Source organism: Acinonyx jubatus, chromosome C2 (assembly GCF_027475565.1).
Source record: "Acinonyx jubatus isolate Ajub_Pintada_27869175 chromosome C2, VMU_Ajub_asm_v1.0, whole genome shotgun sequence".
NCBI lineage: Eukaryota > Metazoa > Chordata > Mammalia > Carnivora > Felidae > Acinonyx > Acinonyx jubatus.
Window position 1 is genome coordinate 145,761,221 of NC_069384.1, and position 26,398 is coordinate 145,787,618.

Genomic DNA, 26,398 nt, shown 5'->3' on the forward strand with positions numbered 1-26,398 from the left:
TCTACCCTCGTTTTGGTGAATCACATCCAACATTGCATGTTTGGGGAGAGTGGAGGGAGGAATGTGTTCTTCTCATGCTCTTCATTGATAATTTTCCTGGGTAATTTTGGGGCTAGAAATCACTTTCCCAGGGTGCCTGGGTGGCTCAGTCGGTTAAGTGTTCGACTCTTGGTTTCAGCTCAGGTCATGATCTCATGGTTCATGAGTTTGAGCCCCGAACCAGACTCTGCCCTGACAGTGCAGAGCTTGCTTGGGATTCTTTCTCCCTCCCTCTCTCGCTGCCCCTCCATCCCCCAAAATAAATAAACTTAAAAAAAAGAAATCATTTTCTGATTTGAAGGCATTTGCCTGTGTCTTCTAACATCCTATTTCTTTTAGAAAAGCTTAAAAGCTATTCTTGTTTCTGATCTTGGGTAGGTGACCTGTTTGTTCTTTGGTCCTTTAAAAAAATCTTCTCGGGATGCCTGGGTGGCTCAGTCGGTTAAGCGTCCGACTTCGGCTCAGGTCACGATCTCGTGGTCCGTGAGTTCGAGCCCCGCGTCAGGCTCTGGGCTGATGGCTCAGAGCCTGGAGCCTGGTTCCGATTCTGTGTCTCCCTCTCTCTCTGACCCTCCCCCGTTCATGTTCTGTCTGTCTCTGTCTCAAAAATAAACGTTAAAAAAATTTTTTTTTAATAAAAAAAGATAAAAAAATCTTCTCTTTGTACCTGATGTGCTGAAATTTCATGATTTACCTTCTTCATTGGTATCTGTTTTCATCCATTGTGCTGGGTTCTCAGGGGAGCCCTTTTATGTGGAAATTCATGTCCTTAAATTCTGAGATTTCTTCAGTGATTCTCTGGTTGATATCTTTCCCTCCATTTTCTCTAGTTTGTATTCCTAAAACATATCATTCAGGTGGTTGACCTCCTGAACCTGTCCTCTAATTGCCCTCTATCCTGGTTTCTTTTTTTTTTTTTTTCATCTTTTTGTTTCTTCACTATCTTTTCTAGAAGGTTTCTTCAATTTTATCATGTAACACTTTCACTGCATTTTTAAATTTCTGCTATCCTATTTGTAATTTCAAAGCTAATTTTGTTTCTGAAGGACTATTTATGTCCTTTCTGTAACATGTTTTTGGTTCACTACTATAATGTCTTTTCTCCCTGAGAATACTGATTCTTTTTCTCCCTCTTCAAAGTTCCTTTCTTCCAGTTTGTTTTTTGGTCTCAGCTCTCTGCCCCATTATACAAGCTTTTTTTTTTCTTCCCCCATCACAGATCTGGTAACCTTGGTTGTCTGCCTATGTTTTAAGAGTACAAAGCTGTTGGGATGCTCGAAGCACGTAGGTGGGGCTTATCAACTTGGAACTTCATTGTGGGTTGACCTGGCCAAGCTGTGTGTTGGTGAATCCCCAAGGCCTTTTCTCTTGTGGGAGTGAAGGCTCGGCTGCCAGTACCCCCAAGAACCCATGGAAGGGAAAGGTTAGGGACTGGGAGGGTAGGGAAGTCTTCACATAGAAGAGTCATAGAAGTCTCTTGTTTTCAGGTTGTTACTCAAACCTTCAACTGTGCCCCTCAGTCCAGAGACCTCCCCCCCCCCCCCCCCCCGCTTTTTTAAACCTTCTTTAGAGTGGTTTTCAAACAAGGTGATTTTGCCTCCCAGGAACCAGTTGGCAATTTCTGGACACGTTTTCGATTATCAGTAAGAGGAAGAGGGAAAGCTTGGTGCTGGCATCTAGTAGATAGAGGCCAGGGATGCTGCTAAATATCCTGCTCAGGACAGCCCTCTGCAACAATGAATTGTTGGCCTCCTGTGTCAGTAGGACTGAGGTTGAGAATCCCTACCTAGAATAAACTTGCAGACCAATGACAAAGGTGGGGCATTCACCCAGTAGCTTAAAGTAGGACAGAAGGTTAGGACACAGCTACTTTCTTTCTCCCCCCACCGCTCCCCCTCTTTTGTTACACAGTCTGTGCCCAATGTGGGGCTTGAACTCATGACCACAGTATCAACAGTCACATGCTCTATTGAGTGAACCAGCCAGGCACCTCCACCCCCCACTTTTTTAAAGTCATCTAGGACACAGCTACTTTCAAACAACTTTCCACAAATCCTCCTTACTTTAGCAACCCCCCCCCCCCGCCTTCTCTCCCAGTCCCCCTCCCAGAGGTGCCTGAGTCTTTTCAGACTTTGCAGTGAGCCTCATTGGTTCTTTACTTTCCCTGTCAACCAGCTTAGCATTCAGCTTTCTCATAGTGGCCAAGTCCATTATCCTTTATCCGTTCCAAGCTTCTAAAAATGTGTCGCTTTTGTCTCCTTTCCTATTCATCCCATTCTCGTGATAATTTTAGAATGGTTTTGGGAAGGAGCAAAATTAGATTCATGTGTTCGACTTGACATCTTTATCCAGAAGCCTAAAGTATGTGCTGAAGCTATGGTAGCTGGCACTCGAACGGCAGTCACAGAGATGGGTGGACTAAAATAAAGATTCCAGAAACTCACCCAGTATGTGAAAAATCACCAATAAGTGATTACAGATCAATTGACTATGTGTTAGAAAAAAATTAAAATTAGCCTTTACTCACCCCACGTATGGAACTTAATTCTAATTGGATTAAAGATCTGAACCTATATACAAACTGTAAAAAAATATATGAGGGTTTTTTAATTTTAGAGAGAGAGCGTGTACATGTGCATGAGCAGGGGAGGGAGGGAGGGAGAGAGAGAGAGAAAGAGAGAAAGAATCTCAGTCAGGCTCCACATTCACCACAGAGCCAGAGGAGGGCCTTGATCCCACAACCCTGGGATCATGATGTGGGCTGAAATCAGGAGAGGACACTCAACTGACAGAGCCATTCAAGCGCCCCTATAGGACAATATTTTTATAATCTTGTGTTGAAGACCTTCCTAAGCAGGTAAGAATAGAGGAAGGCTTAAATGGGGACCAATTAACTATGTAAAAGTTTGGGGTACCTGGATGTCTCAGTCAGTTAAGCGACCAACTCTTGATTTTGGCTCACATCATGATTGGGCCTGCTTTGGATTCTCTCTCCCTTTCTGTCTGCCCCTCCATGGCTTGTGCGTGTGCTCTCTCTCTCTCTCAAAAATAAAAAGCATTGGGGTGCCTGGGTGGCTCAGTCGGTTTAACGTCCAACTTCAGCTCAGGTCATGATCTCACAGTACATGGATTCAAGCCCCACATTGGGCTCTGTGCTGACAGCTTAGAGCCTGGAGCCTGCTTCGGATTCTGTGTCTCCTTCTCTCTCTGCTCCTCCCCTTCTCATGCTCTGTCTCTCTCTCTCACCTTCAAAAATAAATAAAAACATGAAAAAAATTTTTAATTAAAATAAATTAAAAAATAAAAATAAAAAGCATTAAAAAATTAACTATGTAAAAGTTTAAAACTTCCATATGACAAAAGACTGTTAAAAAAGATAGTTAAAAAGCAAACCTGGATGGGGAAAATATTGCCACAGATACGATCGGTTACCATCCCTCTTATGTAGAGAACTTTACAAATCAGGAAGGAAGTGATGTTTTAAAAAACGTAGCAATAAATAAGGAAAGAACTCAAAGTGGCTAACAAGCTTTTGAAAAGGTGTTGTGCCATCCTCACCACTGATCAGGAAACTGCAAACTACAACAGACAAGGGGACTACTATACATCAGTGGTTCTGAGTGTGTGGTCCCTGGACCCACAGCATCAGCACCACCTGGAAACTTGTAGAAATGCACATCTTCAGATCCCATTCTAGATCTACAGAAACAAACTCTGAGGGTGGGGTCCGTCCATCTGTGGTTTAACACGCCAGGCAGGTGATTCTGATGCTCACGGCCCAACTGTCAAAATTGGCCTAGATCGGTATGTTTGAGAACCACAGCTGTGTAGCCAGGAGAATGAAGAAATGGCATTCGGTGTCGTGCTTGAATCACACCATGCTGCGTGAAAGAAACCAGATGCAAGAGTACATACTGTGGGATTCCATGCATGTGGAGTCCAAAAACAAGCAACACTAATCCAGAGTAATAGGAATCAGGAAGACGGTCAGTTACCCTCAGAGAAGGGAACGAGTAAGTAGAAGTGAGGTTACAGCGTCCAGGACACTGGTCACATTCTGTTTCTTGGTGCAGGTGCTGGTTACACAGGTTTGTTCCCGTTTATGAAAATTCATCGTTCACTTCGGATTTGTACACTTTTCTCTATGCTGCATTTCAGTAAAGCAGGGAAAGGCAAAATGTGAGATCTCTTTCTTTTTTAATCGGGTTTGAAATATTTAAAACGAGGGGCGCCTGGGTGGCTCAGTCCGTTGAGCGGCCGACTTCGGCTCAGGTCGCGATCTCACAATCCGTGAGTTCAAGCCCCGCGTCGGGCTCTGTGCTGACAGCTCAGAGCCTGGAGCCTGTTTCAGATTCTGTGTCTGCCTCTCTCTAACCCTCCCCTGTTCATGCTCTGTCTCTCACTGTCTCAAAAATAAATAAAACGTTAAAAAATTTTTTTAAAAAAATGAAATATTTAAAACGAGGGAACTTGGGGTTGAAGGGAAGACCATGCTTTAGTACAGTCAGTCCAGGGCTTGGATGAGTAATTTGGCAGTATCTCTAACACTTCGTATAGCCTAGAAATTTCACTTCTCAGAATCCATCCTGGAATTCAGGTATAAATTAAAAGAATGTTCCCTGGGCATTTTTATACAAGCATGAAGGAGAAAACTTAAATTTCTCTCAGTCGGAAACTGGTTACACGAATTATAGAAAACCGGGCAACTGTCAAAATTGGCCTAGATCGGTACGTAGTAACGTGAAAGGAGGTCCCGCATCGTATGTATACTCAGAGAAGCAAGTTATAAGCACCGTGCACAACGTGATTCATATTTTCAAGGGAGAAAGAAAAGGATATACTGGTGGTAGTTACAGATGCAAAGGAAAGAAGAAGGGTAGATTTAAAATTTTTATATTGGTTTCTCTTGAGAATTTACAGTTGGTGGATGGGGGTTGTTGCTTCTTTGTATATTTTATATATGCTCTCTCTATATTTCTGTGTCTATTTTTACCTGCATTTATCACTCCCGAATTTTAAGTCTTAGCTTTACCATTCAAAAAAGTCTTAGCCTAAAAAAATGCTCATCAGTGACAAAAACAAACACTGTTTTTGTAGTCTAAGCAAATAAAGAGCTAGAGTTTGTTTTGAACATACACATACACCCACACAGCAGGAGATGAATAACATTTTTGTGGAGTGATTTTCATCAGTATCAGTTATAGTAAGAGACAAAAGGCTTGCTTTTTATTTCTGTTACCTAGGAAATTCACTTGGGTAGAATTCTTTTCTTGACAGGGGCATTCTTTTAACTGTGTTTGCTGGTGAGGTCATGGGTCAGGTACTCCTGCTCTTTGAGAGATGGTTCAGTTAACGATATTGTCCCTGTGTGTAAAAGATGACCACCGCTAGCACATTAGACAAAGCGTCTCTAGGCAGTGGACTCTGCTTTAATAATGAAAAACGTTTCACATGCAGAGCCAAGAGCTGTTAGCTGAGCCTGGTGAGCTGGACACAGGCTTCTACTGGAGACTCTTAAACCCTTGCACTCCCCTGGAAAGACACCCTAACCCTGTTTGCCATGCTTCTTTCACACACTGTAATGTTTCCTGGGTGCATCATCAACAAAGGGCTGTTCTCACCCTTTCAGTTGGAATCAAGAACGCCGTGATGTTATTTCAGGCACCACCACGCTGGATTACATCTACTACCTGTCTCACTGATCCAATGAGTGTCACATATATGTGTGTAGATTACCTGTCAGTTATGCTGAATTCAGGCCCGAAATCCCATTAGTGTGAGGCTTAGCACTTTCCGGAATTCTGTCCCATTTTGTACATCACTTTCGATAAATTCTGCTGCCACAAATGTAAGCATAAAAACACATCTCCATTAAGCATTGCTTTGGAATCCGTGTACAATATCAACTAGATCAAAAGAACAGTACCAGAGAGGTGGGCTTCTCTCCATGAGCAGTGTAAAATGTCCCTTGGAAACCTGTCTGAGGGCTTCAGTGTCTTTTTTTTTTTTTTTATGTTTATTTTTGAGAGAGAGAGCTCTAGCAGGGGAGGGTAGAGAGAGAGGATCTGAAACGGGCTTCTTGCTGGCAGCAGGGAGTCAGATGCGGGGCTTGAACTCATGAACCGTGAGATCATGACCTGAGCCGCAGTCGGACGCATAACTGACTTGGCCACCCAGGTGGCCCATATGTGTCTTCCTTCTTAAAAAGGGGCCTGCACTCTTGTCCCTGCAGCGTCCCCTTCTAATCGCTATCTGGAGTCCCTGACCACCTCAGATTGCATGGGTTGAACAACTGAGGAACTGTTGTTCAGATCAGCCTGTTAACCTGTTCCTGTTTCATTGTTCCAGGTGAGGAAATGACACCCTAATGCACATCGTGTATCTTTCCAGAGACTCTGCATGTCTTTCCACTTTATCCTGGTCTAACCTGTGAAGTCTATTAACATCCTAGCTGCTGCTGAAGTCTGTCTCGAATTCCCTCACTTGCATATTCACTGCCACCATCTTGGTCTTGAATATGTCATTTTCTCTCACTGAGACTATTGTGACAGTCTCTGAGCTTGTCTGCTTATGAGTGCACACGCACGTGAACACACACACACACACACACACACACACACACACCCCTCTTTCCCCTCCATGTGTCCATTCTCCTCAATCGGCCAGAGTGGTATTACAACCAAATTAACATGAGTTCCCTCCTTGGTGAGGCATAGAAGGAACCACACCTGGTGGAGTTGTGCCACAAAGGAAACTTTATCTGCAACAAATGAGATCAAGGGGAATAACTTCAAAGCCTTGATTCCCAAGCAAGGTGAAAGGGTTCCTTTTATTTAGGGTTAGGATGAATATTTAGATAGGGGAGCCTTGTCATCGTATGTAGAGGCGGGCATAACGCCACGCGTGTGCCATGCCTGTACATAAATGAGGTGAGGCTTGCCCTCTGACTTGGAGACTGGGTGGAGGTTTAGTATTACAGTGAGGTAAAGGTAACTGTTGGTCATTCCCTGGGTCACTCCATGGTCTATCTGCACAGGCGTGAGGGGGGGTTAAGTGCAAACCGGTCTGTGAGTGGTCCGGCCACTTCCTGTTGCTTGAGGAGTAGTTTCAATTTCTGTCATGGGATGTTATGCCCGTCCGGTCTTTTGCCTGAGTTAAAAGATAAGCTAGAAAGAAGAGCTTAAGGAAAAATGAGGGACAGAGGTCGATAAGTACAAGCAGGTGAGGCAGTAAAGGTCAGGTTCTGGGTCTAGCTGGCGACAGTATAAAGAACTTACGCCTGGGCCCATATAATCTGACCCTTCCCAACCTAACATTTTGCACCAGTGTCCTAACTTTCTATACTTTCTTTACAGACTCTAGAAGGATGAAAGTTCCCCGCTCGGGGCGAAAGTTCTGTGCCTAGAACTCTGTCTTCCCATCTGTCTCTCTTGCTAGCTCTTACTGGGTCTGGAGGGTATTCTTCAGCATGGCCTTCCCTGACACTTCCCATGCCTGCAACAAGGTCATATCTGTTACACACCCTTACCACAGCCTTCGTTTTCCTTCACAGCATTTGTCACAATTAGAATTATGCAGATATTTCCCCCCACGAGGCTTTAAGTTATGTACAGCAGGGTGTGTTCAGTAATGTGTGCCTGACCCCGTCCTTGGGGCCTGATAGCAGGAGGCCTGGCAGAGTTTAGGTGCTCTCAAGGGTTAAACAAGTGAGTGAAAACCATCTTCCCAGCTTTGTGATTAAAGTCTCTTTAGTATTTTGTTCCCTACACCTTGAACACAGCTAAAGCAGAAATGAAATAATTTGTCCTGAGTCACACAGCAATCCAGAACTTGCAGCCAGAGCCTGCCCCGGGCTCCTGATGCTGTCTCCTGGGGATATGGTTTGGATCTAACTTCTTCATGGCTTAGGAATAAAGTCCTGGTCCCTGGAAGGTACTGGAATGCGAGATGCATACTTTGTCGCGGCTTCCCTTTGTTCAGGGCTAAAGACGCCTGCAGTTTGGATCCGTTTCTTTTCCCTTGATGAAACCTGCCTCTAGTCCATGGGTGACATTCATTTGGCTTTGGCTTTGGTCTTGTTCGTCAGCAGTGGTGAAAATTTGGATGGCTGTACCGGAATAAATGCACAACTTACGTTAAAACGCTGAATGCCGGCATCTGCCCTGGGCCCTTGCTTGTTCTCCTTTTCAGAAGCTCTCTCAGGCCATGTGTTACTTGCCCTCTGCAAGGAAGAGGGGGAGGGGCATGAGGGAAAGCGGGGGGGGGGGGGGGGGGGCAGACAGTAGTGGCCATGGGGTATCCTCAGAGATTCATCCCTTGAGAGCGGATCAGTCCCAGTAGACCTCAAGTACACCTGCAGTCTTGTTTTCTTGACAAGTATCAGCCTGTGAGCAAATTCCAGCCACAGATGTGTGTGGTTTGTCCCCTCGTGGCGTTTTAAAAATCATCATTAGTGCTAACATTTAAAAATCAAGATTATCGGGGTACGTGGGTGGCTCAGTTGGTTGAGTGTCCGACTTTGTCTCGGGGCACGATCTCTCAGTTTGTGAGTTCGAGCCCCACATCGGGCTTGCTGCTGTCAACCTGTCAGCACAGAGCCCGCTTTGGATCCTCTGTCCCCCTCTCTCTGCCCCTCCCCTGCTAGCACTCTCCCAGGAATAAATAAATATTTAAAAATCAAGATCGTCATGTACAAACTTGAGTTGCTGTGTTTTCTTGGAGGAAAAAAGAAAGATCTAAGAAAACTGGTGCACCACAGGGGGACCTGGCTGGCCCCATCAGTGGAGCGTGTGACTCTTGATCTTGGGGTCGTGAGTTCAAGCCCCACATTGGGGGGGGTAGAGTTTACTTTTTAAAAAATTGGCCCTCAAGCCAATTTGACAATAAATTGTACCTTCTGGCATTTATGGGCACCCGAGTTTGCAACCCGTTTTATATTTGTTAGTTGTGTGTATGTGGAAATATGAATAAAAGCTGTAATGGACACTTGATATAATTTTTTTTTTCCCTCTGTCTCTGCTTCTTTCTTTATTTTCTCCTTGTGTCTCCCTTTTCTTTTCCACTGCCTCTACTGTTTTGCAGGTTCTGGGACTGCTGGTATGGACACTTATCGCCGGAACCGAGTACTTCCGGGTCCCCGCTTTTGGCTGGGTCATGTTTGTAGCCGTGTTTTACTGGGTCCTCACCGTCTTCTTCCTCATCATCTACATAACAATGACCTACACCAGGATCCCGCAGGTGCCCTGGACAACAGTGGTAAGGAGGCCGGGGGTGTTGTTACTGTCCATTGCCCGCTATGCAGGTTGGAACTTAGTCCTTCTTTCCTCAATTCAGTTGTCTCCCTGCCGGCAAAGCAGGGCGCAAAGCCAGGGAGAACCCAACACAGCAGGTAATCTTTATGTTATCCTATTGTCTCTAGGGTGATTATACCTGAGTGTGAAACTGGGCATATGGGAAAGTCCAGGAATTTCTTTTTTTTTTTTTTAATTTTTGTTGTTGCTGTTGTTAATGTTTATTTTTGAGAGAAAGAGAGACCGCGTGAGTGGGGGAGGGGCAGAGAGAGAGGGAGACACAGAATCTGAAGCAGGCTCCAGGCTCCGAGCTGTCAGCACAGAGCCCGACGCAGGGCTCGAACCCACGAGCCATGAGATCGTGACCTGAGCCGAAGTCGGACGCTTAATCCACTGAGCCATCCTAGAACCCCCAGGAATTTCTTTTAGGCAAAATAGTGGACCGGTTCTCAGAAGACTGAATGAAGAGAAGTTCAGTTCTTTATTAGTTCCCTGGAAAACAGGTACGTCAGGGCCCCAGCCTTGGCAGATCTCACTTTCTTGCACACAGAGCTCTTTGATGTTGGGATGCATAGCGTGTACAGGATTAGAATGAAAAATGAAACCACTGTTAGAATAAATAGATGTCCTAACATTTGGAAGCAAGTGTGGTCAAGGGGGATTGGAGGCTTGTCCTGGCTCTGGGCACCATGCTGGGTGCAGGATAATCTAAGGGGAACATACAGTCTGGGGTGAAATAAATAAGAAAATATACCTTAGTGTGCACTGGCACCATAACAAAATACTACAGACTGGTAGCTTTAAATGACAGAACTTTATTTCTCACACTTCTAGAGGCTGGAAGTCTAAAACCAGGCACCAGTATAGTTTGATGAGGTTTTGGAGTAGTGGTGGTTCGGAGCTGACAGCCAAGAAAAAATTCTTGAGATGTCTTTCATGCAAAAAAGGGTGATTTTTATTAAAGCACGGGGACAGGACCCGTGGGCAGAAAGAGCTGCCCTGGGGTTGTGAAGAGTGACCAGTTATATACTATGGAACTGGGGGAGGTAAAGACAAAAGGGAGGCCTCCAAAAGGACTTTCATATGCTAACGAGGACTCCAAAGATATAGGAGGACTGCTGTTTTCAAACTAAGGTTGTATTCCCTCTAGTAAGACATTGACATTAGGATGGTCGGGGGCTCCTGGAGAAATGTTACCCATTGTATTTGCCTCAAGTATTTGTCAATGGACTGCAGGTGGCAAAGAAATTTAATTTCATCTGCTATTTCCTTCTTGCCTTTGTTCCCCACAACTATGGAGGGGAGGGGTGGTATTAGGGACTCCAGGAAACTGAGTTTGTAAGGTTTCTGGAGATTAGGCTATTGATAAGATTGCCTTTTTCTTGTAATTTACATCCATCTTGTAAACTGATGGAGACTCAGTCTTGCAAGACTGTGATCTCGATCAGTTAACCATTTGTTTTTCCCTTTTCTTTGTTTTTGGGTAGACAGGAGTGCCTGAGGATTGTCACACATAGCCTACCTGGAGGGAGGGGGGTGTGCTAGCCTGTGCTTTGCCCTCAGCTTGCCTTATGGTCTCTCATCATAACTGGTCTCTGGTGAGAGCTTTCTTTTCATCTCTTCTTGTAAGGGAGCCGATGCCATTAGGAGGATCCCACCTTCATGACGTCATCTAACCCTAATTACCTCTCAAAGGCCTCATCTCCAGATGGCATCACTCTGTCAATTAGGGCTTCAACATGTGAACGTTGGGGGACGTAGGCATTCAGGCCATAACATTCTGCCCCTGGCTCCCCCAAATCTTGCCCTTCTAACATGCAAAATACATGCATTCCATCTCAACATCCCTCAAAGTCTTAACTCATTCCAGCATCAACTGAAATCTAAGATCCAGAGTTTCACCTATAAATGTCATCTAAATCAGATATGCTGAGATTGGAGGTAGAATTCACCCTGAGGCAGAATTCCTCTCCAGCTGGGAGCCTGTGAAACCAGACAAGTTATGGGTCCCACTGGTGGGACAGGCACAAGATAGACAGTCCCCTTCCAAAAGGGAGAAACAGGGAAGAAGGAAGGAGTGGCGGGTCCCCAGGCAAGCCCAAAACTTACAAGGCAAATTCCATTGGATCTTAAGGCTCCAGAATAAGCCTCTTTGGTTCAGTGCTCTGCCCTCCAGGCCCACTGGGGTGTCACTGTCACCCCCATACCTCTTGTCACCCCCATACCTCCACAGGGTGGGCCTGCTCCTGAGGCACCAGGTGGAGATGTCCTGGCTCACACCAGGGAAGCAGCCCAACTCTTTGCAACTGAGGAGCAACCAGCCTGTCTCCTGGGCCTGATGATCACTGAATGGCCTTTGGATGATTCATTCTTTGTTCTTGAAGATAGGCGCATATTCGCAGCCAAATGGCTCTATCATTCTATCCTATAGAATCCGAGAAAAATTCGACAGAACTCCTTTATTTTGTCCCATCTCCACCCGCTTTCATTCAAACTGGCAGTGTTTCACGCATATAATCCCTTACCTGTTCCTGGCTTCTGCCTGTACAAAATTAGATCTGTGGTTTGCACCCGTGATCTCTTTATCAAATGGTTGTTCGGCCACACCTCTGGTGTTCTCTTAAGAGCAAGCTTTCTTATTTTTTACAATATGGATTAAGCTAAGGACTTTCCAGACCATCAAGTTCTGCTTCTTTTTTGCTTAACGGTTTCTTTTTTTTGTAAGTTTATTTATTTTGAGAGAGAGAGAGAGAGCAGGGGAGGGGCGCAGAGAGAGGGAGAGAGAGGATCCCAAGGAGGCTCTGTGCTGCCAGTGCAGAGCCCGATGTGGAGCTCGATTCCACAAACTGTGAGATCATTTACCTGAGCCTAAATCAAGAGCCGGACACTTAACCAAATGAGCCACCCAGGCACCCCAACAATTTCTTCATCAATTCATCTGTTTCCGTTTGCATTTTACTACAAACAGAAGGAACCAAGCCTTGCCTTCACACTTTGTTTTAAAAATCTCCTCATTTAAATATCCAGGTAATCCAGTTTTGTTGCTTGTAAGCTCTATCTTCCATGAAACAATAGAACCCAGTTCAGCAAAATTCTTTCCCACTTTATGACAAGGATCACCTTTCCTCCAGTTTCCGAAAACATGTTCCCCACGTGTGCATTGAGATCTCTCCACAGTGGCCTTCAACATGCAGACTTGTACTAAGATTCTGTTTGTGATTATTTATGTATTCCCTAAGAGGATGGAACCTTTCTCTCTAGCTCTTCTCTTTTCTTTCTGAGCCCTCACCAGAATCCCCTTCAACATCCGTATTTCTAGTATGCTCCTCAAAACTCCCCAGCCATTACTCATTATCGAGTTCCAAAGCGACTTTTACATTTTTAGGTATTTGTTATAGCATCAGTTCCACTCCAGACTCCAAATCTGTCTACCCCACTCTCGATACAAAGTCTGTATTAGAGTGCTCTAGAGAAGCATAGGCAATAGGGTGTGTGTGTGTGTGTGTGTGTGTGTGTGTGTGTGCGCGCGCGCACGCGCGCACCCACATGAAGAGATTTATTAGAAGGAATTGGTTCACGTGATTATGGAAACTGGGAAGTCCCAAGATCTGCTGTCAGCCAGCTGGACCCCTGGCACACTGGTGGTGTGGTTCCGGTCCGAGCCCGAAGGCCTGAGGACCAGGGAACCCGATGTTTCTGTTCAAGCCCAAAGGCAGGAAAAAAGACTGATGTCCCAGCTCAAGGCGGTCAGGCAGGAGCAGTTCTCTCTTACTCAGCCTTCTTGTTCGATTCAGGTCTTCAACTGATTGGATGAGGCCCACCCACATTAGAGAGGACAGTCTGCTTTACTCAGGCTGTAGATTTGAATGTTAATATCATCCAGAAGCCCTCATAGATAGACCCCGGATAACGTTTGACCAAATATCTGTGCACCTGTGGCCCAGTCAGGCTAACACAGAAAATCAACCCATCATGGTACCCTATGACATATAGCGAAGTGAAGGTATGTACAAAGTGTGATGGAAACTACCACCTCAGCTTGGGACAGCTGGGAACTCTTGAGAGAGGAGGCAGCATTTAGTGTCATCTTGAAGACTGATCACACACATCCTGAGGGGAGCTCAGAGATAGAAGGTGAGGTCCCCTTTGCCTTTGGAGAATTTATCATCTTTTTGGGGGGAGTTGGACTGGCTGCACGATTTAAAAAAACCAAAAAAAAACCCCAAGTGGTGCCACACGTGTGTGTGTACAAAACAGGGCTCGGAGCGATACTATCTTTTTGTTTGCTTGTTTTCAACCAGTGGATCAAAAAACTATCCAATTCCCAATAAGCGACTGATAAGCCAGATTTGAAGCATAGTGTGTAAGTGTGGTGTAAACCGAAATAAAGCTGGCAGGCTTTAGCGGCCTCACTGCTCAAGTGTATCTGGCCTGGTTCTTTCTGGGAGCTGCTTTCAGAGCTAGCTAAGTTAACCACCCCCCCCCCCCCCACACACACACACACATACACAAATAACAGGTCTCATTTGATTGCACGGAACACATTGACGGACTCTTAACAGTCTCCCCAAATACAAACGTGAGGATTTTCCGTTATGATTTTCGGGAACGTGGGGCAGGCTCTGAAGTGACTCCAGCCGAGGTGCCCGTAGCTGCCTGGGGCAGCCCACGCAGCCTGGTTGGAACGGGCGTCCTGCCTCGCTGGGTGGGCACCGGGAAGAAAGACTCATCTGGATGTGGGGAATCACAAAAGGTAGAAAGCACCTCGAAGTAACAGCCACGTGGGAATACGGGGAGAGGGCATCATTCAAGTGACCTGGAGGAACGGGAGGAATGCCGTTTGGGAGGACGATGGGTCTTAAAGGATGTCTTGAGGAAAGTACTTGTGAACTTGGAGGAAGAGAACTTAGAAACTGTAACGGGAGAGCCAATGGTTAAGATGCAAGAATGAGCAGTACCTTTAATTCCACTTCTGCTGAGTCTCAATTCCTAGGCATGTTTTCTGTAGTTTTTTTTCCTTTAAATTTATTTTCTATAATTTATTTATTTTGAAAGAGAGAGAAAGAGAGAGAGAGCACATAAGCAGAGGGGAGAATCCCAGGCAGGCTCAACATGGTCAGTGCAGAGACTGATGTGGGGCTCGAACTCACAAACCTTGAGATCATGACCTGAGCCGAAGTCGGATGCTTAATTGACTGAGCCACCCAGGCGCCCCTAGGCCAGATATGTTTAGAATCAGGATTTCCACCCCCTCAGATTTTAGAAAGATAATAATCTGGTGCATTTACTGCGTAAGATCCTGAGTCTGGGGGCAGCACTGTAATCAGACATGTTAGCATTTCTGCACGAACACGTGCATTTTCCTGCAAAGAGGGGTAATAAAGACTGCATTGCCCCCATGTCAGTACAAGTCAGCTTTTGCTGCCAGATGACTTTTGGATTTACTTTTGGTTCTCAGAGCATTTGGGGAATCTGAGATTGCCGAGAAGGGATGAGCAGACCAGGCTTTCATCCACTGGGAACTTGGCTGGGAGACCAGCCCATGGGATATGACAAAAACCAGAGTCTCATAGTTTTGCCTGTAGCTCTTTGCTTGGTAAGGCATGAGCTTTGCACTGGAATTGATTCAATTGTAGGCATGTTTTCTGGGCCATATGCGTCACCCAGAGAGGCTGGGATGTGCTTTGTGACAAATCTGATTTGAGCTAAAACTTCAAAGCAATACTGTTTGTCCTCCTTGGGGCACTAAGCACCAGGACCGGTACAAATGCATTTTCTGAGGATTCATCCTCCACAGCTCATCCCTGTCGGCCTCGTTGCAAGCACTCTGAGCAGTACAGGGCAGAGGGCACAGCCTCCTTTTATAGGCAGTAGCAGCCACCATTCATGAAGCACCTACTGTGTGCCAGAGGTCAGGCTGGGCCCTTCATAGATTACATCATTTCACCTCACCCTAACTGCAAACACGGGGTGGATTATTTCCATTTTGCAGGTGAAGAAATAGACACCGAAAGGGTTTTGATAGCCAGGGAATGGGAAGCAGGTCCCCTGCTGCCAACCACAGCCGTCAACCCTGGAGTCTCCTTGGCGGCCAGGGTTCACAAATGCCCTGGTCCTAGCCTTCGGGAAATCGCTGGAGCTGAGAGGACCTTCCTCCTCTCCACTGTGAAGGGATGAGGAGTTCTCTCTCCGCAGTTAGGTTTGGTCAGTCGTGGACACCAGTGCTACACGGTGGAGGGCCAACAAGGAGGCCAGCTATTTGAGAGTTTTTATCTGTGTGCCTTTATTTGGGGGGGGGGGTAGGACATTCTGTACCAAAGAGGGATCAAATTTCAGAAAAGAAGAGCCTCCCTCCACCTTCTCCCAAAACGGAGTAGTTGGGAAACTTTGGTAAGACACTGTATTTGTTCTGGGTTCCCTGCAGCCCGGGGATGCTTTGAGAACTGGCATTTGAGTTGGGGGGGGGGGGCGGGGGGTGGTGCCCTAGGGTTTTTTCAGCCTGAGCAGTCTCAGACTCGGGTCCTGCTTCTCTAGAGCAGTGCGACCTTGTGTTTCGATGAAGCTCAGTGATATTCCAGAGGCTGCCGAAGCTGTGTGTTACCCTTCGCCACTTCTGTAGCCACACAGATCTCTGTTCTTTAACCTCGATAGCAATCTCAGATCCTGGGGTACCTGGGTGGCTCAGTCGTTTGAGTGTCTGACTTTGGCTCAGGTCATGATCTCGTGGTCCATGAATTTGAACCCCACGTCGGGCTCTGTGCTGACAGCTTGGAGCCTGCAGCCTGCTTTGGATTCTGTGTCTTCCTCTCTTTCTGCTTCTCCCCTGCTCATGCTCTGTCTCTCTCTCAAAGTAATAAATAAACAGGAAGGAAGGAAGGAAGGAAGGAGGGAGGGAGGGAAGGAGGGAAGGAAGGAAGGAAGGAAGGGAGGAAGGAAGGAAGGAAGGAAGGAAGGAAGGAAGGAAGGAAGGAAGGAAGGAAGGAAGGAAGGAAGAAGAAAAGAGAAAAAAACAATCTCAGGTCCTGATTTCTTTGCCCTTCTTTTTTCTTTCCTCTCTCCACCTGTTTTCACTAGTTTCCCACTCCAGGCATCCCCCATACATACTTAATTTGGGAGTCCTAGGAAGATGGTGTGGGGAGAAGAGGGCAGGAGGAGTTTCCACACCGAGGTAGCAGGAATGGAGGCTGTGATTACCCAGCAGGGCCCCGCAGGGTGGTGCAGGGGGGAAGAAAGCCCTTCCCTGCTTCTCTCCGAGGGAAAGAGAGCCTTGGAAAAATGGATTGGGCCACACTTACTAAGGGACGGGGACACATATCCTCAGGGAGTCTTGTCACCACTCCCTCTCCGGCCCTTCACCCACCCAGCAGTGGGGACAAGGCCCAGGGCCAGTGTCAGGGCAGTCCTGACCAGGCTGACCTCTGCGAATGCTGTCTGCGTCATCTCTCCCCTTGTGTGGGGACTGGACATGCATGGGCACCCCCAAATACTTGTTTAAAGACATTTGTCACAGTAACATTTGTGACCCTGGGAAAACTAGGAACGTGAAATGCCCATCGATAGGGGAAAGTTAGATTCTAAGGTATTTGTGTTATGACAACAAATGAGGTCATCTGTTTGGACAGGCATGCAAAATTGCCCTTGGTATCTTTTTCAGTGAAGAAAAAAAAAACACCTCTAAGTTTACATAACTCTGTGGCTCCTTTTGTATAAAATTGGGTGTTTGTTTACATCCCAAAGGAAAAAGCTGAGGTGAAAAAAATAGACTGACTTTTTACTCCAGATTCTTGTATCCACACTGGATTTTATTTGGTTACCAGGAACATGCATTACTTTTAAATTTTTTTCTTAAGCATTTTAATGATTCGAATGTAAGACGTGACTAGTTTATTAAATAAAAATAAACTTAACCACTACCTGTGGAAAGGCCACAAAGTGAAAACTAAGGTCCCCCACTCCTCAGAGGTAATTACCTTTAGCTGTTTCAGCATTAAAAATATGTATGAAGAGTCCTTTATTTGGCAGATAGCAAATGTATAAAACTCTGGAGGGAATGTGCAATTGAAAAAAAAACTTGGGGGAGTGCCTAGGCAGCTCAGTCGGTTGAGCATCCGACTTTGGCTCAGGGCATGATCTCACGGTTTATGGGTTCGAGCCCTGCATCGGGCTCTGTGCTGACCGTGCAGAGCCTGCTTGGGATTCTCTCTCTCCCTCTCTCTGCCCCTTCTCCATTTGTGTTCTCTCTCTCTCTCTCAAAATAAATTAATTAATTATAAAAACTTTTTGTAAGGCACAAATGTGTTTCTGGACCCAGAAAAACCCCACAACCAGCAAACATAATGAGTCATCCAGGGAAACCACGTCTTCTTGGGGACACATTTCTATACAGATGAGCATCAGGGGATACCCTGAATCCTGGACTACCCTTATCATAAAGGTTAATCTCGTTAACCCGGCATAATATAAGTGTGGAGGAGGCAACAGGGATACACAACCCACCTCAGAATGCTAGGACCTGCATCTGGAAAATTCTACATGCCTTTCTTTCCCTAAGAAGAAAAAGATATTGCTTCCTCCCCTTGCCCCTATTTGTTCCTGTCTCTCTGAATTCCTGAGGGAGAGCTGTTAGGCCACAGAGGATCTATGCCTTGAGAGCCACCTTCTTCCTACCTGTATAAAGCTTTGGTTCCTGCATCAGTTTTCCCCCACCCCACCCCCTCCTCTCACCCTTGTTCAGATAGGATCAGGTTTCGCACATTTCACAGTATGATTTCCTAGAGTTTAAATATAGCTGAAAACCAAATACCTACTTGGATTTACATATCTGTCTTCTCTAAGAATAGGAAAAAATAAGGTGAAGCCAAGGGAAAGATTAGTTCCCAAAGGGCTCTATTAATATGTATAATCTTCTTTTTAGTTTGAAGAACTTGTTGCTAGGGTTGAGGAGTTCACCTAAATGTCCCACCCTGCTTAGAGTAGGGAAATGGATCAGCTCGCCTGCTTTGGGAAAGGCTGTCTCCCAGCTCTGGGTCAGGGACAGGTGCTGAAGGGCTGTACCTGCTGGGGCCATGGGCCAGGCAGATCTTGCTGGGGCCCCCAGCTACCTGCCTTCCTCAGCCAGTAGGTCACCATGGCTGAAATCTGGGTGAAGCAAGGATTAAGAGCAAATTGAAAGAGAGAGAAGTGGCTGAAGGGATGAGCAGGCAGCCTGAGTATCTTGGGGGACAGGTGAGGGGTGTCTGGTTGTATTGTATATAAGCTGGTGTTAAGCCCTCTCCTCCTAGAGGCCCTGAAGAGCTGCTTCGGGGGTGGGGGGCACCTGGGTAGCTTAGTCGGTTGAGCATCTGACTCTTGATTTTGGCTCAGGTCATGGTCTCATGGTTCATGAGATTGAGCCCTGTATTGGGATCTGACAGCAAGGAGCCTGCTTGGGATTCTCTCTCTCTCTCTCTCTCTCTCTCTCTCTCTCTCTCTCTCCCCCCCTCTCTCCCTCTCTCCCTCTCCTCTCCCTCTATTTCTGCCTCTCCCCTGATTGCACACGCTTGTGTATTCTCTCTCTCTCTCTCTCTCTCTGTCCCCTTCAATAAAAAATAAACTTAAAAAAAAAAAAGCCCTTCCCGAGCATCCAGATGCACCCTTTCCACACCTGGCATGCGGTCCTGGCCACTTCTCAGGTCCAGAGGTACCCAGACCTTCCACACTCCCTGACCACCCCACCCCTCTGTCTCTCCCAGGGTCTGTGCTTTAATGGCAGTGCCTTCGTCTTATACCTCTCGGCCGCTGTGGTGGATGCCTCTTCTGTCTCCCCGGAGAGGGACAGCCACAACTTCAACAGTTGGGCAGCCTCATCGGTGAGTGAGCCCTTTCAACACCACCACCCCCCCCAAACCTCCATGGTCAGGATCACGGTCTCCTCCTCCCACTGGGGCTGGGGATCCAGGAGGAGGCCCAAATTATCTGCAGGAGGGGGAAAGCACCACCCACAGTTGTGACACACTGGCCATTAGCTTGTGGTTTGAAAGCATCGAAAATTAGTGGGGCCTCCCGACGGCCTGAGGTGCACAGAGGCTAAAAGACCCAGCTTGAGTGAAAGCCAGATAGTTTGGAACAGAGTAAGTATTTGAGGGAGGAAAGCTATTTGTGGCCGTCTAAGAATAATTCTACTGACTACAGTTCAAGTGGGGAGACGGTTGCAAAACAATGAGCACACTATGATTCTTTTTTTTTTTTTTTTTTTGAGAAGTAGAGATGTTTGTTTATGCGCTGGGAATGCGGAGGAAAGTACACAGTAACAGAGGTTCCTTCCAGAGACTGTGGCTGGGTGACGAGGGGAGCGGCCTGAGGGGCTTCTGCTTTGTGATATATCTATATATACACACACACGCTTCTGTATGGTTTGCATTTCTAAACCATTGTGTGTATTGTTGCTCTGGTTGTAAAACTAAATCCAGAAGTTTCTCTGAGATTGGCCTTAAAATATTTCATCCCCCAAAGAAGCCATTGGCAGGGGAGTGGGGGGCAGTTAGACAGGAATGCCAAAATGATAGTGTGAAGGCTGACTGATGATAATATAGCCATTCATTATATCCTTGTATTTATATTTGAAAATCTCTACTCAAACGTAGAGAGCGTGGTGTGCATGACATTAAAAATCACAAGCTTTGGGGCACCTGGGTGGCTCAGTCAGTTCAGTGTCCGACTCTTGGTGTCGGCTCAGGTCACGATCTCACAGTTTCGTGAGTCCAAGCCCCGCATCCAGCTCTGTACCGGCAGCGCAGAGCCTGCTTGGCATTCTCTGTCTCCTCCTTCTGCCCCTCCCCCATGAGCACCGTCTCTGTCTCTCTCAAACTAGATAAATAAACTTAAAAAAAAATCACACGCCGTAGCAGCACAGGGCTCAAGCTATCCTACAGCAAGAATCCACCGGAACTGGGCAGTAGCTGCCCCTGAAGAGGGGCCTACATTTTCCCTGCTCCCCATTTGTACCACGTGGGTTCATCGCTTCCTCCTACAAACTCGACTCCTTTATTTAACTGGTCGTATGACAGTCTGAGGTTAAGCCCTGGTCTAAAATTGCCTGTACTAAATTAGGAATTCATGTGCTTTTCTCGGATGCCACCCAACCATAGTCACCCCAAAGTGAACAGCCTGTGGTTATTTGAGCAGAACTACAAGCTCTCCAGATATGTTTCAAAACAAAAAAAACAACCAAAAAAACAAAACAAAACAAAACAAAACCCAAACAACCAGCATAGCCAGAGATCATTTCAGAAGGAAGGTAATTGAACCAATAAAGCAGTTTTAGATGAGGAAGCCTGGAGTTAAGGGATGCTGTGAGTGCCTGATTCAGTGGAGGCGAAATGATAATTTTTGCTAATTAGAATGTGCCCTAAGCCCTCTTTCTATTATGCTTTGTTTCCTGTAGTTCTTCGCCTTTCTGGTCACCATCTGCTATGCTGGGAACACATACTTCAGTTTTATAGCTTGGAGATCCAGGACCATACAGTGATTGGCCATTTTGAGAATTAAAAGGGAGGGAGAAAACACGAAGAATCTCCTTGTAAAAACGAAAACAAAAAACCCGACAAACCGTAGGTATGATGTATATTTCCAGAGAATTGTATTTGACTAATGTTTTTATATACCTAGTTAAATTTGCTCGCGGCAGTTTGTTACAATTAAACTGGATACTTATCTGCAGTTTGCTGTAGCTTGTAATGAACTCTTCAATATCTTGCGGATGTCTTCACAGACCTTATTTTCTTAGACAATGTATAAATAGATAAATTGCTAATATCAAGACTGTGTCAAGTTTATCAACCTAACTTTTCAAATGCCAGACTCTTTTCTGATTAAATGTTTCAAAATCCCCGGGTAAGGTGTCTGATTTGAGAAAGGAGACCTGTTACCACAGCCTGAGCTGGGGTGCTGTGGATACATCTTCGCCCTCACTGGACTGTCCATTTGCAACGTTGCCCAGAGACTCTTGTCCACAGCCACTGGACCAGGGTGGCAGGAGAGACCCATCTCCCCAAGCCCCGGATCGTCAGTGGCCATGATTCTCATCTGCTAACCAGAGGGCCCAGAAAAAGCACCTAGTGAAACTCTGGCCTTGCAGTTCGTTAAGATGCTCACCCTACGTGGTGCTGCTGAGTGCACGGACTGATGTGCTTGCTAGTGGCATTTTTTCCTGATACGTATTAGAATTGGTGCATAACCATGAAAATAAGTACTTGCGTGTCCCTTAAGATACTCACTGACCACAGGGACTCATATACCCTACGTTGTGGAAAATACCTGACCAAAAGTTCTCCAGAACGACTACTTTGTGGCATCGTTGTTAGCTATCATCAGAGGGTGGAAAGAACCCCAGGCAGCAAGGCAGATGCGTGTTTAGAGGAAGTGTGTTCAGTTAGGATGGTTCTTGCTGGTAAGGCAGTGTGCCGTGGGTGATTTTTCAACATGAGCTTCTTTTGAAAAACAAAAAACCACAGAAGCGTTAATAGGGTTGATGACAGTGAGCCGGGTTAGCTTGCGCACTCTGCGGACGTGAGCCCCGGGGCCTCACTCTTCTGCTGTTATTTAGCAGTACTGTTTGTTTCTGTTGTGAGTCGTCTGGTTATTTGGTCCGTCCTCCTGTTTACCTGTGAGTTCTGATCCAAGTTCTGTTTGCCTCTGTAGAGGAGAGGTGAGATTTCTTCAGTGTCCAACACCCACCACCGACCTTTGAAAGGAACAATGAAGAATGTTCCTGGGTTCTGGATCCAAAGAGCTAGTGGGGAGACGGGGACCGAGAATAAGGGGAGTGTAGGGGACAGGTGTGTGGGAGTGGGTGAGGGTTGGGGGTACCAGAGGCCACTCTGAGTCCGGCATCCAGTGAGCTGTGACAGTCGGATTTTAGCAACACAGACCCACAGGTGATTAGCGCTCAATCCTTGGGGGGCTGCATTCCTGGTCACCAGCAGGACAGCCTCCAACTCGCTGATTTTGCAAGAAAAGCTGAAATCACTAGTCAGAATTTGTTCCTCTCTGTCTCACACTCACAGAGGCATAGTCATCCTCCGTGTACTGGGTGTTTTAAGTACTTGGTATTGCAACCAAAGCTCGACAAAAGGCAGAAAAACTAGAACTTCCAGATGCGTGTTTCAGGCAACTTCTGGAAACAACCATCAAGAAAGAAGCCTGGGAGCTCCTGGGTGGTTCAGTCTGGTTAAGTGTCCGACTCTTGATCTCGGCTCAGGTCATGATCTCGCAGTTCGTGAGTTCGAGTCCCACATCGGGCTCTGTGCTGACGGGATGGTTGCAGGGAGCCTGCTTGGGATTCTTGCCCTCACTTTCTGTCTGCCCCTTCCCCCCCAAAAAAAATAAATAAATAAACTTTTTAAAAAAGAAAGAAAGAAGTCTGTTTTATGTCCTTGCCACCCACTGTGGTGTGTGTGTATGTGTGTGATTTCTATAATCATGGCCCCATTTATAGGAAGCAGCTTCTGGGGTGAAGAGTTCCATAACCCACTTTGGAAATATTCTCCATAAAGGCTATAGGTCTTTCTTGAGCCAGTAACCCCAATGAGATCTATTTCTAGAGAACAGTACTCATTTGTTTCCAGGCAGGAGTACTTGTTGTCTTTATTTGTGGCTTTTCGGGAGCTTGACCATTTGTGTCATCCTGAGAGTTTGCCCAAAAACAAACACAAAGCAAAACCAAATATCTATTTTCTTAACTGAAAGGAAATTCTTATTTCCTCTTTTGAATGCTGACTTTGTTCGTGTACTTTTAAGTGCGGGTTTTGGGACAATACAATGATTCTCCGCTGTTCAGATGAAGCTATAAGTTTTTGAACGGCTTCCATTTTTCTCTTAAGAAAGAAAAGCCACATGCGATATAGCAAACATCATAAAAAGAATAGGTTTCTGAGGTTTGAAAAATATTATTACAAGGACAGGATACAGAGTGCTTAAACTATTCTCTGGCATAGGTGGCCACCAACTGCCCTTCCAAAAGCATCGTGTCCTCTTTGATGGAGCTGGGTGGGTTTTGAGTTTGATGTATTTACCCACTTAGGGCCAATCAGTGACATGCTTTAGGCAATCAATCTCTCTCCATTGCAGTGTCCCAACTCATAGCCCCCAAGGTATGTAGCCAACATTTGAGAACTACAAGAAAACCCAGAGACAAGAAGGTTCAATATCGTTTATTTTGATACATTTAAAAGTTGCTGCTTTCTTAGAAAAATCCCCCCAGTGTATCAGCACACAAAAGAGTTTAAATACATAAAGTTATCTTCTGCACAGAGCACAGATATTTGAAAGTACTAACTAACTGAAGGGGCTCCTGGGTGGCTCAGTAGGTTGAGCGTCCGACTTCAGCTCAGGTCATGATCTCGCAGCCCGGGAGCTTGAGCCCCACATCGTGCTCTGTGCTGACAGATTCTGTGTCTCCCTCTCTCTCTGCCCCTCCCCGCCTTCTCTCCCTCAAAAATAAGTACGCATTAGATTTTTTTTAAATATTCACTGAAGCTACAGCCTTGGGTAGAAAATCAATTAAAAGTTTGTATTTCTGTCCCCTAGACAATTATTATTTTAATTGAAAAGATGGATTTTTCACAGAAAAAAAAAAGTTGGACATGTAAGGCCAGGGGCACAGGAGCAAACACATACCGTGTAAGATGACAAGTTAAGAAGCATTTGTTAATTTGGCCTTGCGTAGAAGTTCTGACCACGGGCTTCTGCCAAATGTGACTTGTAAGCAGATGGCAGTGAAGGAAGGTGACAGCTATGTCCATGGTGTTGAGAGCAACGAGGAAGATTGGAGTGAGTATGGTTACAAGTTAGGGGGTAGGTGAACTTAGGTGTTCGATCTAGAAGGTGTTTGAGGGAGACTAAGGAAGGTGAGTGGCAAGAAAGTTGTTGGCCAGGGAGATATTGCATTTGGAACATATGTGTTGGGAAAACTTGTGTGTCCGTGGCAGAGGGTTTTTTTTTTTTCTAGAATATTCAGAATAATTCTAAGTCCAGGCTGTAGTGGACCTTGTCGCTGCCTGGCCCACACCTCTGGTTATCTGTCCCTCCTCTTGTTATCTGTCTTAGTTTTTATTCAGTAACCACCCACCCACTCATGCCCCAGCTTCCTGGGGGGAAGGGGGCTTTGCCTAAGCTGCTTCCACCCCCTGGCCACACCGATTGATTGGTTCAGGGATAGGCATGTGCCCCAGGGCTTGGCTGTGTCAGAGTTCTGAGGAAGTAAGTAGGCGGGGAAATTGTTGGTAAATATCTTGTGACCACAAGGGGGAGCCAGTCATAGGAAGAAGGTGATAGAAGGAAGAGCCAAGAGATGGAAAGAAACTTCCCGGTTACATCATTGAGTCACTGAATCCTCTCAGCCCTGAATGCTGTCAAACTCTGGGCTTTGCAATGACATGAGCAATGACACTCACTTTGCTTAAACTAATTCCTGTTAGTTGCAACAGCACATATCCTAACCAATGCACAGGACATCCTGGAATGTGGCTTTCGAGCAAAGGCATAACACCTTGGTTCTGATTTACTTTCTAATAGTCACCACAAGGCCCTAAGTAGATGGTAATAGTGCTGGTGTAAGTCAATGTTAGTTCCAGTGCTTTTGAGCAACAGAAGGGTAGAAAAAGAAAGATTTGAGAGTCCACATGAGAGAGTGACTCAAGCCTTCCTGAAGCTATCGTTGAAGGATGGTGATAACATGAGGGTGCCTGCGTGGCTCAGTCGGTTGAGTGTCCAACCTCAGCTCAGGTCATGATCTCACAGTTTGTGAGTTCAAGCCCCACGTCGGGCTCTGTGCTGACAGCTCCAGCCTGGAGCCTGCTTCCGGTTCTGCATCTACCTCTCTCTCTCCCCTTACCTTGATTGTGCTGTCTCTCAAAAATAAATGTAAGACATTTAAAAAATTGTTAAAAAAAAAAAAAAAAAGATGGTGATAACATGGAAAAATCTTAGAAAGAGAAACAGCAGGGGGATGGGGACTCACAGGAATTTTCATGACCTGGCTTGGTCATGACCTTGCAATAGGAAGGCTGCGTGTGAATGCAGCGTGAACAGCCTGGCCTCTGATCATTTTAACTTATAATGAGAACTCTACCTTTTGTCTGAAAGACAATAGTCATCCATGAGAAATGGCTTCCTTCTCTGGAAGTAAGTTGGCCATTAGTACCGAAGAACACTGAGCTTCTAAGAGTGAGGATTAGGCCTCAACTCTTGACAGGAACAAGGTACATACTTTTCCAGTTAAAACCAGAATGAGATGCTATATCACACCCTCCAGAAAGGCCCAATTTAAAAAGACTGATGGTACCAGGTGTTGACAAGGTCTCGGAGAATCTGGACTTCTCATTCATCACTGGTGGGACTGTAAAACAGTACAATTATTTATAAAGTTAAACATACACATGTGATATGACTCAGCAATTCCATTCTTCGATATCTACCCAAGAGAAACATGTCCACAAAAAGACTTTTATGCAAGAATATGCACAGCTGGCTGCATTCATAATTGGCCCAAACTGGAAACAACCCACATGACTATCAAACAGTGAATAAACAAACTATGGTATATTCTCACGATGGAATACTACTCAGCAATGAAAAGGAGCAAACTCTGGACACATGCAGCAATGTAGATGAGTCACTGAAATATTACACTGAATGAAAGAAGCCAGACCAAAAAACATATGTATAATGCTTGATTCTATCTATATATGAAATTCAAAAAAAAAAAAAAAAAAGCAAAACAAATCTATCGCGATAGGAGGCCAATCAGCAGTTGCCTGGGGTTAGAGGTGGAAGAGGTTAGCTAGAAAGGGACACAGGGAAATGTTCTGAGGTGATAGAAACAGTGTGCATCTTGATTATGGTGGGGGCTGCATGCGCATATGCATTTGCTAAAATCCACAAACTATTTACTGAAGATGGTGCGTTTATTTTATGTGACGTATACCCGGAGAATGCTGGTTTTAAAAGAAAAACACTGTGGGGCATTTTGAAATGTCCTTGTGGCTCCTGTCCCCTCTGCCCTGCTGTCACATGATTCACTACCACCCATC

General features: G+C 45.7%; 1 protein-coding gene across 3 annotated transcripts in view; it reads left to right on the plus strand.

Annotated features, from left to right (window-relative positions):
• Positions 1-21,200, plus strand: part of CMTM8 (CKLF like MARVEL transmembrane domain containing 8) — a 106,405-nt gene extending 85,205 nt beyond the window's left edge. For all 3 annotated transcript variants that reach the window (XM_027040845.2, XM_027040846.2, XM_053221556.1), the window contains exons 2-4: positions 9,121-9,294; positions 19,061-19,177; positions 20,752-21,200. In XM_027040845.2, the coding sequence (XP_026896646.1) occupies positions 9,121-9,294; positions 19,061-19,177; positions 20,752-20,835 (375 nt within the window). In that variant the 3' untranslated portion in view covers positions 20,836-21,200. The remainder of the gene's footprint in view (positions 1-9,120; positions 9,295-19,060; positions 19,178-20,751) is intronic.
• The last annotated feature ends 5,198 nt before the right edge of the window (positions 21,201-26,398 follow it).